This window comes from Athene noctua, chromosome 3, assembly GCF_965140245.1.
Source record: "Athene noctua chromosome 3, bAthNoc1.hap1.1, whole genome shotgun sequence".
Lineage (NCBI taxonomy): Eukaryota > Metazoa > Chordata > Aves > Strigiformes > Strigidae > Athene > Athene noctua.
Genome location: NC_134039.1, coordinates 46,681,650 through 46,695,377, shown reverse-complemented (window position 1 = coordinate 46,695,377; position 13,728 = coordinate 46,681,650). Strand labels below are relative to the sequence as shown.

The 13,728-nt window shown below is 37.8% G+C and overlaps 1 protein-coding gene across 1 annotated transcript in view; it reads left to right on the top strand.

Annotated features, from left to right (window-relative positions):
* The window catches only part of TRHDE (thyrotropin releasing hormone degrading enzyme), a 221,298-nt gene that overhangs the window by 106,214 nt on the left and 101,356 nt on the right, over nt 1-13,728 (top strand). Inside the window, exon 6 of the mRNA XM_074902853.1 lies at nt 16-153. Within this exon, the coding sequence (XP_074758954.1) occupies nt 16-153 (138 nt within the window). The remainder of the gene's footprint in view (nt 1-15; nt 154-13,728) is intronic.

Here is a 13,728-nt window from a genome sequence, read left to right as displayed (position 1 = left end):
TGTGCTGTATTTCAGGAAAAGCAGAGATTTCTGACAGATGTCCTACATGAAGTGATGTTGCTGGATGGTTTGGCAAGTTCACATCCAGTATCCCAGGAGGTGCAGCAAGCCACAGACATTGACAGGGTGTTTGACTGGATTGCCTATAAAAAGGTGAGACTAATTAAACTTATCTATCTCTGTATATAGATCTGTCAGTAGCTATTAGAATATCATGTTCTGTCTGTAGAACAATTACCATCATAAAAATATGTACATTGCAGCACCTGCTGGTTGGGAAGCTTTAATTTGTGTGGAATATATTTGGAATATACTACAGTGATTTTAGCCAATTACATTCAACACATCCAGTGTTATTAAATGTTATAAATGAACTTGGGAGGTTGTCAGAATTCAGCAAGAAAGTATGGGTTATTTATTACTATTTATTTTGTGGCAGTGTCTGAATTGTGTTAGATGTTTTAAAAAGCAGAAGGATATGTAGTCTTTGTCCTACTGAAACTCTCTAGAAAACTTGACAAGTGCTAAAGTTAAATGTAAAGGTTTTTTTCTGCTTTTTTCTATGCATGAGAATTTTTCTATCATCTAGTGAAAACTCTGAAGTCATCACTGAACAGTGAGAGTGGAGGAACTGCCTTTTGGGTGGTGAAGGAATATGTGTTAAATCCAGGCAATTTCAAATTGCATTTCAGTGAATAGAAAAACTTTTGCCAGCTTTGGGACTGAATAGTTTCTGTGCGGAAGCGAGATGTTGCGCACTTCCACCTTCTCTATCATATGACTGGTCTTGCTGTTAGCATATGGCCCAGAAGCTGGTGGTTTTCATCATACCACATGATTATCCTCTGCTACATGGGATGATATGTAATTCTGTGCCTTGATATCATGACCAAACAAACATGCTTGATGTGTGACACAGGGGCTGCTGACTGCAGCCTTCTTTTATGAAGGTTGTACTGGAGCTCTCTGCTGTTGATTCAGTTACAAGAGTCTTTTGACTATCACCTTTGCATTTGATAATCTTTTCTTCTGTGTGATTAGCTGCCTAACATCAGAGTATAACAAGACAGCAGCAGCACAGCACTAACTTGCCTACCGAGCCTTCAGTTTATCTAGTGCTCATCCTGGGCTAAAAAAGAGGTGTGTCCTTTTACAGTCATCAGTTATTCCCAGCAGTAACTTCAACTCGATCTTCATCCATGAAAGGATCTTATGCCTTTAAGAGTGAAATGAGAATGTGTGTGTTTATGTCTGTGTAATAGGTATAGAATATAAAATGCAAACACAGGATACTTAGGAAAATAAAATGCTGGAGTTGCTCAAGAGCCCAAGTAACATTTTCAACAATGCCTTAACTGGCTTTGAAAACATTACTCTTGGTCAATTAAGCTATAAAAGCCAGAAGCTTTTAACATGCAGAAGTATTCTCATTGTTTAAATGTTTCAGTTATATGTTTTGCTGCTGATAGTTAAATCTCGGTAGATTCAGAGACTTATCTCACATCAGTATCTTAATATTTCAAGCTAATTATTTTTTCTATTTAATATGATAATAGTAATATCACACAGTAAACAGTAATACTTGACAGTTATCTTTTCATCTTGTAAACACTCTGCAAGCATTAAGTAATCTTCATTTACATTGAAATGACAAATAGGACAGTAGGACATATCTGTATACTGTTGGCTACTGTTCAGGCTAACAGGATCACTCTGTTTTCTGTGCAGATTAGAGTACAATCTCTATTTTGTATCTGTCCATTTCAAGGTTCCTCTTTCAATGTAACAGTGGCCGTGCCCAGTGGATACGGCAGCATCTCCACTCACCTTCTCTGATGGCCAGCTCTCCCAAACCCTAGGTGACAGTGACCTGTGTTCATAGCAGGGCCTGATCCTGTAAATTTGAACGCAGTTACCAGATCTAGCAAACCACCCTGAGGAATGGTAATGGAAGAATTTACTTACACACTTTCACAGGTGAGGAGGTTAAAAGACCCACTCTTTCACCCATGAAGTTTCTGTTTTCCTGTCTGATGTTGTCTGTTTGCTGCTCTCTGTAACCATTCGTCCTTTTGTTTTAGATATAAGCAATCCAATAGGAAGAAAGTTTCCTACTGATTTCATAGCTGCTCTTTTCACTGTTTCTCTAAGTTCCTCCAAGCACCTGACACTGTTTCCCTGAGGATAAACTAGAACAAATAAAACACTTTTACATTGTTTCAGTCCTTTGTAACCTTGTATGCGTGCATGCCTAGCTTGCACTTAAAATCTACTAGGGAGACAAGCTCATTTATTAGATAGCTAGAATATTTGCCTCTCCTTCTAGCTCTCTACTGTTGCATGGTATGTCAGTAAAGTCCAAACTATAAAATCACACTGAAGGCTTTTACCTGGTCAGGTGTGTGCTCAGATATTTTTGGGTGCCTCAAAGGCCTCCTTACACAATGAGCCCTGCTGAAGGGATAGTGTTGCTAGTGTTTCTGTGATGGCTTTTTGATTGTTTGCTGACTGATTTTCTTAAACTCCTATCAAGTATTAAGTTCTTGGCAGTTTTTTCTGTTGACTCTAGTAAACTTTGGATCAGGACCACCAGTGAGGACTTTTCAACTGTTTTAAATAAAATGTTAATTTTTAAATAGTCCAGCACAATGTACTTTTCCCTACATTTTGGTATGGATTTTTTGCATTCTCTTGTAATTTTTTTAAAAATATCCACCTTGTGCTCCCTGGAACCTTGGGTTGTCCATGTGATCTCTTTCTTCACAATTTTCTACACGATACAGAAATGATGAAACTTTCTCCTATTTAATTTTTGTTCAGTGAAATGACAGTTATAGAATGTCATTGTCATTTCATTGTCTTTACTGTCATCACTACGGCATAAATCAATTACATGCCATTAAAGTGCCCATCTCTGCTAGACACTCAACTGTCATTTTAAAGATATGCCTCTTTCTATACACTTCAGAGATGACCACTAAAACTGTGCTATTTAAATGCCTCAGAGCAGAATATGTTTTTCATTTCCACTTTTCTTGTCCTTGGTGATTGCACATGTTAAGAAATCGCATGACATAAACCCCTGAAGAATGGTATTCAGGTAATCACACAAACAGAGTGAAACAGACGCTACAGCCCTGCAGCACACAATGTTTTTCCACTAAGCTGTTGAGGGTAATGCTTGCCTCTTTCAAAAGCATCATACTAGTCATTCTTCATATAGGAGCGTGTCATCCTCCACTAAGGCCACAAATATGTAGAGAAGAATGAGAAGTCGTGATAGTTCATTAATAAACAGTACTGGTAGATGATTCAAGGCTCTCAAGTTACATCAGAGAGTAGGTATGTCTTTCTAGTGCAGCTGGAAGTGAGATAGTGTCCTCCCACGATGATGGGAAAAGTGGTTATATCCCAAGTGCAGTAGGAAATATAGCCTGTTGAACACAATAGTGATCTGAGAATTGTTAAATCAAAGCAAAAAGCATGACAGCCTTTCCACACCAGAAATAACTGACAGCAGGAATCATAGCCCTGGAGAGCTGCATCAAGAGAGGAGGAGAGAGTGCAGCAAGAATAACATGAGGAGCAACAATCAGCAAGGAACAACCAGCTGTAATAGAATGGAGAAACAAGACAGCTGCATCTCAGAGGGAGCAGCCAGACCCAGAACAGCATGAGAAAGAGAGAGATCCCAGACAGAACTAAAGGAGTCATAGCCCTAGATGAGCAGTCACAGACAGATAAGAGAAGGGATGAAAGGGCACCAAGGACACTGTAGAGAGCCAGATAATATCTGAAGTAATTTCCGTTAGCCTGCTACATGCTTTGAAGTGTGGTGGTTGACGATTCTGACAACAATCAGAGCAGGCAAGACCAGTATGATGGAGTAGTAACTATAAAAGTACCCCCAGTAGAATATGTCTTGGCAAGTGACAAACAATAATCAAAACAGAGAAGGGGATGACTGGAATAGGGAAGTATATTCCTTTTTTCCTCTCCCTGTAAACAAAATTAACCTCAGCAGTGATACCAGTTACTGGCCCTGGCTTTGTAATGCAAACAATTTGTTATTTCCTAAACCTTTGTATGTATAATTTCCTTTTCCTTCTTAACTCTATGCCTCTTCTTTAAAAATGCCTTTTCTTGCTTTATGTCGAGTGATGGAATGATTCCTAACAGTAGTAAAAGGAGACCATGCTCCCTGCCTCCCCTCAAAGGCAATGTTCTGCATTAGGGAATCTGTTCAACTGAAAATTTGCACAAGGAAAAATGCTCAGCTTCCTTCTGTGTTGTAATAACAGTTCTGGCAAAGGAGAATGTGAAAATAAAGCAGTGGCTTGCTCTCCCTTTTGAGTGTAATTATCTTTGAAAATTTACAGCATAACATGTTCTGTAAGAATGTGGAGGAGCAGGAGGGCTAACTGCAGGTCACTGGAAAGGCTCTCTAAAAACTTTGTGCCTTTTACTTCTGTTCTTTGGGCACCAGAAAGGACACTGGCACTGTAATAACAAAATAAAACAACCCCCAAAACACATATTCTGCCCAGTAAAACCGGGATTAGTATCAGAGTGAAATCCACTCAGTTCATGACTGCAGTGAAGTTGTGACAGTGTGCATTTATGAATTGACCACAGAAAAGTGAGACCAGCTCATTAACAGTGAAAGAAATACTAGATAAATACTTAAAAATAGTAAAATAGGTTTTATTTTTAATTATTTACTTAACTAAATCAATGCATAAGATGGTATGCAGTTAGTTAAAAGTCTTACAACACAATACAGGTGGCTTTACACTCCTTTACTGCAGTGTAAAGAGAGAGCTTTTTGTTCTCCCTGACTAATTTAGCTGTGATGTCTGTGAATTCCATTAAGTCCTGGGTGTGCCTTTGCGTGATGCTGGTTTCTGTTCCATGATCTGTGAGTGCAGCAGGTCAGTGCCCAGATTGCAGAAGGTGCTTTCAGGATGCATTTGTTTGTAATGCACTGTGTAACAGAGGAAGTATCTTGTAATGAAAATAATTTCCTTTTGTTTATATTAAATGGTTGTAGGTCATTACTACTTCCAATATGAAAGCCATCGAAACTCACAGTTGGTGAAACCTTTAGGTTCAAGTTCAGAGCAGCCCCAAGAATGCCCAACTTAAAGTATGGAATCTGTCCCACTCCATCCAGTGGGTGCTAGTGCCTCAAACTAGACAGGTACTTCAGGATACTTAGAATACCTCTCTTAAGGCACCCAAGCACCTTTCTAACTCAAAACAGTTATTAACCTTTTACACTCTTTAGTGTATGCTAAGATAGTGTTTTCTGAAGAAGAAACAGAAATCACTGTGTGTGGTATACAAACAGCTACACACAGTGCTTCAGGAGTGTTACATTCCCCACCCTGTGAAGAACTGTATATGGGTTTGATGGGAAATAATAAAAATGGAGCACAAATGCTAATAAAAGCATTTAATTTTAATGAATAGCTCATTAGACTAGATTGCTCAGTCACGGGAAGATGCAACCTGTTGTGATACAAGACTGTCTCCTGTCTGTTCTCTGTTGTGAGACAGTGGCAAATGGCAGCTCCCAAGGGCTGGAGGAGGCGATCAAAGCAGAAATGGCAACGGTGACTCAAGACACTGTGCTTTGCCATCATTTCTCATAGTTCTTTCCCTGACAGGGAGTAGAAGAATAGTGCATCTATGTATCAGATGTTTCCATGGCTTTATTAAAATAAAGTGTTGATAAAGGTGGGTGTACGCAGAGGTATCAGCCTATGCACCAGAGTTCCTGAAATGCACTTGCCTTTTCTGCCTCTCTGGCTCGACTTTGTAACAGTCATTTTCAGCAAAGGGCAAAGCAGAAAGTACCTTCATAAGCCTTTAGAGATAACTTCTGTTTTCTCCCTGACAGAATCAAAAAACCAACAAGGCCCAAGTAAAGGTAGGGGATGACTTTTGCTGACACATGGCCTAGTTCAGATCAGTAAAACAAGAGCAACAATTATAAGTGTTAAAGTAACTTGGAACAAATTGTAAGAATTAGAAATAGAAAATAAACTGGAGATAGTGAAATAGAGTAAAAGGAAAAAAAAACCTTGACATAAAAATGTAATCTATATTTTGATAAAAATATGATCCTGCAGGCCTGCAGGCCCTCTATTCAGGAAGAAACTCTCTGGAACAACTTCTGCCACACTGTTTTGTTGGGTTTTTTTAAAGGTATGTTTAACTACTGGATAATTTCTGAAGCTTAAAAGAGGTATTATGGGAGAGAAAGTAGAATGACATGTTTAACTGTAGTTAGTTGCAAATCAGTCTGAGGCAAATGGGTTGAGATTCTTATGTGGTATTTAGTGAACAAAAAAAAGAGGAATATTAATGATCATGCTTCAGGGAAACAAACCTGGTAAAACAGACCCGATTTCAATCTTTGATGAGATTAAATGTGTGGTTGGTAAGGATAAATTGTGTTGAGACATAGACTTTTAAAATCTGTTTCATTATGGCATAGTACTCAGTTAAAAAACCCGAGTGCTATACCGTATCACTACAGAACACATTGGCTGGATTAATAGATAGCTATCAGATCATACTGATCCCCAAGGTAGTCATCAATGGAGAATTATCACAAATTCCAAGTTTTATTTTACTTAATTTGCTTTTGGATTGTCTATGGAGCTGGTTGGTAAAATGTTCATGCATTTCCTCTTTGAAGTGAAGTAACTGTGACCATGTAAACACTTGTGTGAGTATTCATCATAAAAGGAAAAAGCTTTGTCCGTTACTCCTAATGGAAACCATGGATTTGTGGAGCCAGTTTTTTATTGTAAGAGATTCTTAATACAGTGGATTTTAAGATTTACCAGTTTATTTGCTACTTACTTGAATTTTGATGATGGCCTGTCTGTGTAAAAAAATGTCATCAACCTCTTGTGTTTGTCCATCCTTGAAAATTTCTTCATATAGGCAGCTAATGAAAAAGTATAATGTGCTTTTGTCCTTGTCAGTGGTGTCAGAACATGTAAGAGAGATTTTCACGGTAAGGTTAAATAAAATTCCTGTTCTAAATGGAGTCCCGATAGCATTTTGTCTAGGCAACTTATACATTTTATTATTCAAGGAAAATGATGTGACAGTATCCACCTGAAGAACATGATTAGTTATGGTCATTTACCCCTGAATTTTGTTCTTTGTGTCATGTTCCTAAAATTTGCAAGAGAATTTATGTCTAAGACAAACATTTCACCAAAGCTCATCTTACCATCTGACCATTTTGGTATTATTCAGCCCTAGAACAGCTGTGTTTGTCAGAATAGAAAATGATTATGATTTCCCAGTGAAAAGCTCTCCTTGAATATAATGTTGCTTTTTCAGTGATGTTTTGGCATCAGATAAATGGCCTTACAATCTATAAAAACAACATAAGATACCTTTATACATCTTTGATTATTTAGCACAGTACATTACAAGTGTATAGGTATATTTGCAGATTTTAAAAATATTGGCCCATCCACATTGTAAGTAAAGTTTTAAAAATAGTGTAAGTTTAATTTGTTTATTAAAATGTATCCTGGTTTTATTGCTGAGTTTCAGTAGCACACTAACTTGTGGGTGTGCACTGCTTGATAAGCACATGTCAGTTGGAAATTCTGTATTACATTAAAAAGTAAAGAAGATAAATGACTGATTTTTTTGTTCTAGTATACTTCTATTTTTATTCAAGTAGGGGTAGGTTTTTTGGGGCTCCTTTTAATCAATGTAGTCCCTTATTTTTTAACAATTTATTACCAAATGCAGGGAAAGCAGTCAGACCCAAATTCAGCTGACTACATAGTTGCTTGCATAATTTTACGTGTGTAAGCTGTGTAATTTGAGTTGGGTTGCTTAGGTGCGTAAGGTACTTCACTGTGTCACTAAATGATGGCCCGGACTAAGACCTTCAGGGTTACGCTCCTATTGTCATGTTTTGTATAAGTATGCTTCACAGTCTGTATATACTTATCTCCCTCCTTACTTCTTATGGTTTTTACGTGGGTTTTCCAAAGGGAAAGCCTCTAGGAGTTAATTTGAACATTCTACATTTCTGTAGGAAAAGAAATCATAGGGACATGTTTACTCATTTAAACAAATATGTTCTGTTATCCTAATCAAATAAGGAAGCATTCACACTCATCAAATTCACATGCATTAAGCTTCATTTTTCTTGTTGTATTTGGAGGTGCTGTTGGAGAATACAGAATGTAGCCAGGCTAGTGTATTACAGTGCTCAGTTTTTGAAAATGAAAGAGGGATTTAGTGCTGATGACTCATGATACAGTCTAATTAATTCCCTGAAAAGAATTTCTTAGCGAGTACTTCTGCAGTTCCCAGAGATGAGATATTTTGGATAGAGGCAGCAGAAGAATTCCAGAGAAGGCTTTGCAATTACCTCGGCTCTTACAGCTTGATAGAAGGACTTTAACAGAGATCTCTCAGGAGCCTGCCACAGTATCGTGTTGTAACTGATGGCATGAATAGGACACTCTTGTTCTAGAACTATCAGGGTAAGGCTGCATACCATGAAAAATAATTCTGAGTGGAAGCTGAGGAATGGTAGGACTTCTCTTGGGGAAGAAGGAGAAAAGCAAGAGTGTATGGTGAATATGTTTGCTTAAGGAAGCCCAGTTTAAATGCAACACATGGATTTGAAAGTGCTTATACAGTTTTCAGTTGTTCTTACAGGAGAACTAAGGGATGTCTGTTGATTTGCTTAAGGTCCCACCAGTCACTCAACAGACATTGCATCCAGACATCACCCATCTCTTGGTCCTCTTTAACATACTGAGAGTAACAATTCAGTTAATTCAGTGCACTACATGTAGTGTAATACAGCAGCTCAGTTGACCAAGTTTTTAAATTATTAATTTACACATGCATACACTGTTCTGTATCTACTAGAAAGGTCTGCAGATGTGACTTAGTCAAATATGCTTTTTGTGTTAAATTTCTCCAGGATTCAACAGATTTTGTTTTGGTTTTTTAAATTTTATGTAAGAGTTCTTTTTTAAATTCACATTTTTGCTACATGTTTGAGGTACATTGTTCTTTCGCTTTAATTCATGCTGCGTTTTTCCCAATAAGCTAAATTTCATGGGGCATCCAGCTGTGGTTGCTTAGTACCAACAAATAATGATTGCTTTTGGAAACGTGACTTGGATATTACTTGTTGGCTAGTGTTCACATTACAAAAATAATATGCAAATGTGTGTTCCTTTTGGGTAACAATGCTTTTCTAATATTTGAAGTGAACTTAGAAACACAGAATTACCTAAGATTTTGAGAAATAAAGAATAATGTATGAATTCAGGAACTTTGAACTGAAATGAAATTATACTCATTTACTTAAGAACTCATTTGATTGTGGATACCGTTAGGCTTCTATCTGACAGAGTACTGTAAAAATATGTTCAACATTTTCAAGAAAACCCCCCAACCTGTATGCTGTTTTCATTACATTTGCTGTTCTAAAAAATCTTTCTTCAGCACGTTGCATGAACATACATTTCAACCATTATTCAAAATACATTAGCCAGAATTTGAAAGGTTTTGTGTGATCTTAAGTGATTCTGCTGAGGTAGTCCATGCCTGACTTGAGTGTATACAGCAGGTATGGCTCTGGCTTACTGGGTGAGGGGCCATGTCATGGCCAAAGTGTAAAAGGGGGACTCAGATTTTTAAGGATATAGCAGAGAAGTGCAATGAATTATTTGTATTGGTCTTTCCTGATGAAGAATGGGTTGATTCTCATGCTTAGTTTATTCTTTGTAAGAGGCTGCAGGAACTGTCAGTTCGAGGTAGGTATATGGGAAACACTAACTAAAAGAGCTGAGTTAGTTGTTAAAAAGTCTTCAGAACTGTCAGAACTGGGTGGCATCCATCTGCATATTCTGAACGTAACCAGATGTGGAGCTGCAAAATTTCTGGAAATGGCAAATAAACCATCCTTACAAACAGCCACTGTGCCAGAGAATTGCTGGGGTAATGTAAAGAAGGGGCGCCAGGGGAAGTCCTGGGAGCTATAGGCTGGTGAGTTTGACTTCCTTCTCTTATGAAGTGGGGACTCTGTAGGGTATAAAGAGTAAGATAACTGAGCACATGGATAAATGTGTCGGTCTTGCTTGGACATAACTGCTGCAGAGGGAAATTCTGTCTCACTAACCAGCTGGAGTTCTTCGGGGAAGTAAGTAGACACTGGATTTAAAAAAAGTCTTTGACAAGGCACCTCACCTATAGCTCAGGGTAAATAGTTTAAGGAGGGAATATTTAATGTGTGTGTAATGTGACGGATTCATTAAAAAAAAAAAGATTACTAGTATATATAAGGTATATATTAGTAGCCATCAAACTTTGTGTATTGATTCTCATCTTAAATCAGGAGCTCTTTATGGAAGAATGGTGCCTTTGTGAGTGTCTGTGTGTGGTTTGAGCATTGTTTTAATCAATGAAGATGAAGGTGATTATAAGAAGTTTTTACTGATAATAATAGCTCTAACAATAATATGGATAAAATCTAGTATAATTGAGGTAGAGGGTAGAGTAACTCACATTTCCCTTAGGTAGAGAGAAATTAATTCTAATCGTGAATTGTAGGGATGCCAGCATACAGAAAAATAACTGTAGGCCTCCTATCTGTATCTCATTGTATTTGAAAAACAAGTGGTGTTATTACATATTAATCAGGACTGATTTTGAACTGACTACTGTACAATAGAAGAATGTTAATAGATCACCTGTATTCAATGTTTGTTTTGTTATTTTTTTAAAATGAGAGAAGAAAAAACAAAATGGATGGGTGGAGGTTTTATAGAAAATTGTCATATTAAATTTTATGTTTAGAAATTCAGTTATGTAACTTTTGTTGATAGTCCAGTACTCCTGTCCTCAGCACCCACTCCCCGCTTACGCCTTGGATACCACGGTGGTGTTTTTAATAGGATACCTCTTGATTTTAGTTTTTATGTCAAAAAAGAGATAATTCTCAACTAAATCAAAATAACTTCCATTCCTAATCAAGGATGGTAAGGTGGACATTCACTGAAGAAGAGTTATATTGAGGTCTGTGTAATTATTATTACTGATATTCGGTGTTATGTGAGGTGGTTTTTTGCACTGTTTATGCTTTCACATTTTCTGATGTTTCTCTGTAAGCTGCAGGATAAAATATCTTCAGAGGGATTCGTGTCATCTCACTTGGGACGTTCACTGTGTAGACTCCTGCAGTTGGCTAGTCCTCTAACCTCCCTGTGTCATTAGTGAAGATAAAACAGGCACTTCTAGGGTGAAATTAATCTGTCCCATTTTAAAAGTGTGTCTTTGGATGAGATGAATCAGGATAAGCTGAAGTGCTTGCTTCTCTCTCCATTGCCTTTAAAGGCAGTCTAGACAGCTGGCTCAGCTGTGTGCAACTGAGTAAGCATCAGATAGCTAGGATGTAGGCATCTGCATTCAGTTAGATGAATCTCCATGCTACCATTAAAACAAAAACAAATGAAACACACAAAAGCAGAACCAAAAAGAAAAAAAGAGATTGATGTTCTAGGAAAAAATGACAAGTTTTGGTAGCAAAGACGATGGAAGAGCAACGCTTTTTCTGGGTCAGCCTTTTATGCTCTCTTCGTTCCTCCACTCCAACTCATTTACAAAACAATAGATTATTTCACCCTCACAAGAGTCAGCAGCAGTTCATGGTTTCTGTTTTGTGTTGGTGGCATTTTTCTCTGGTGACCACTTTTTAGAATACTGAAATAATTTTTGTTCCTTAAAAGAGTAATGCTGAATGACTTGCCAGCTCATTTGTATCTCTTCACACACAGCCCCTTGCTCTTGCCTCCTGGTTTCTGCATAATCCTGTGTGCTGGTTTACTGATTTTTACATTGTTCCCTTCACTTCAACTGCTTCAGCGGTTCATTATTTTAAGTGCTTTTCTTTGCTGTCTGCTCAGTACAGAACATTCACCTCCAGCTAGCAAACAGTCTGCCCTCTCTCCTCAGGGCCCTCTCTTTAGTACCTACCATTGCTGGTTTTCTTATATGAAAGTATGACAATGTAGAATAAACTGAGATGTGTTATTTGACTGTATATATAGAAAAGGATGGTGTCACACCAGTTTTATATTTCCACAATTCAGAAATTCTTGGGAACTGCTTATTAGTACAGAACTTTTGTAACAGAGTGGGGAATCAGTCTCTGTATGGCCTTTTTGGACATTGCAGTTGAATTCATCTCATCTCACTTTAGATGTCTGAAGTGCAGATATGTATATATGAGCTAGTCAACCAAGGCTACTTTTGGAGTGAATTACAAGAGATGGGTGCTTTTAGGGTACAATTTTTCTAATCTGTTTGGAGGTCTACTTTAAGATGAGATAAAGTGCACCCAGAAGTGACTGGTGCTGCACATTGGCTGTAAAGGAAGTCTAAACAACTAAAATAGTTGTAGACACAGATGCTATAGATAGCTGCATTGAATGAAATGTATTCTCTCCTGTGTGTCCGTATAACAGTATTGCATTATATGTAGTAGTCATATTTTTGTGGATTCATATGTAAGACTTACTTGTTTTTCCTGTTAAAGAAAATTCCATTTTCTACTTTCTTTTGTATAAGAAATGATTACAGGATGGAAGCTGCAAGTGAAACAATTAATTCAAGAATTCAGGTATAATAAAACTGGATTATTCACTAAGTCAGAGGATTAATTTAGCTTTCAGTAATTGTGACCTGTAGTGATGTCACAGGATCAATAAATATAGAAATGGGTCTTTAAAAAATAGTTTCATTTAATCCAAGATCAAGGTTGCAGTCATTTTATGTTGGCATGAAGAGAATTAGATTGAGTGCCTTAACTGTGACTCTGCATTTTGTAGATTTCAAAGACAAGTTCAGCTCATATATAAAGGAATTTTAGTAATGTCACTCTTAAGAATTTAGTAATGGATGGCCTTTACCATGGTGTGAGTGTGCAAACAAGTTTATTCAGGGAAAGAAAGAGCATAAACTTCCAGCACTTTGGACAGTGTTGGCTAGTTGCCCATGAACATGCCTTTTCCCAAGAGCACTTTGCAGAAAAGGACTGTGTATGCAGTTAATTTCAGTGGAGAAGCTGACACGTTGTACCGTATTTTCCTATAGCAGTGGAGTTAGTGCTGAGGCTGAGGAAGCTTCAACTGTGCCATATATGAGGAGCATGCTGGGTGATCTTCGGCAAATGATTTAACTATGATGTGCCTCAGTTTCCCTTTAATTTGCAGGATATTGATATCGGTGTCTTCTGAAGCAATTACGATATCTGTTAATGAACAGTGCTTCACTGGAGCCAGGTAGTGCCATTAATCATTGACTGAGTATCTAGTGTATTTGTCTGAGTCTGACTTTCATGAAGATGGGGTACACTGGCTTAAGATGAGTCAGATTTTACACTGGCAGAGCACGGGTACATTTTTTGAATAGGACAGAATTGATTCCCACTAGACCTGTTAAACCAATGTTTTACCTCTTGACAAAGTATTGAGTCATTCACTGCCTGGAGGAAAGCACTTAAATCATCAGTAAATAGATATTCTGGCCTGTAGGAGAGCCAGGTTCACTTCTCAAGACTCCATATGTCATTGCTTGGTTGGACAAATGTTGGCAGAGCAGCAGTGGCCCTGAGAGTGAAGCGGGGAGCGGATCGGTTGCATGTCAGGGCATTCAGGGAAC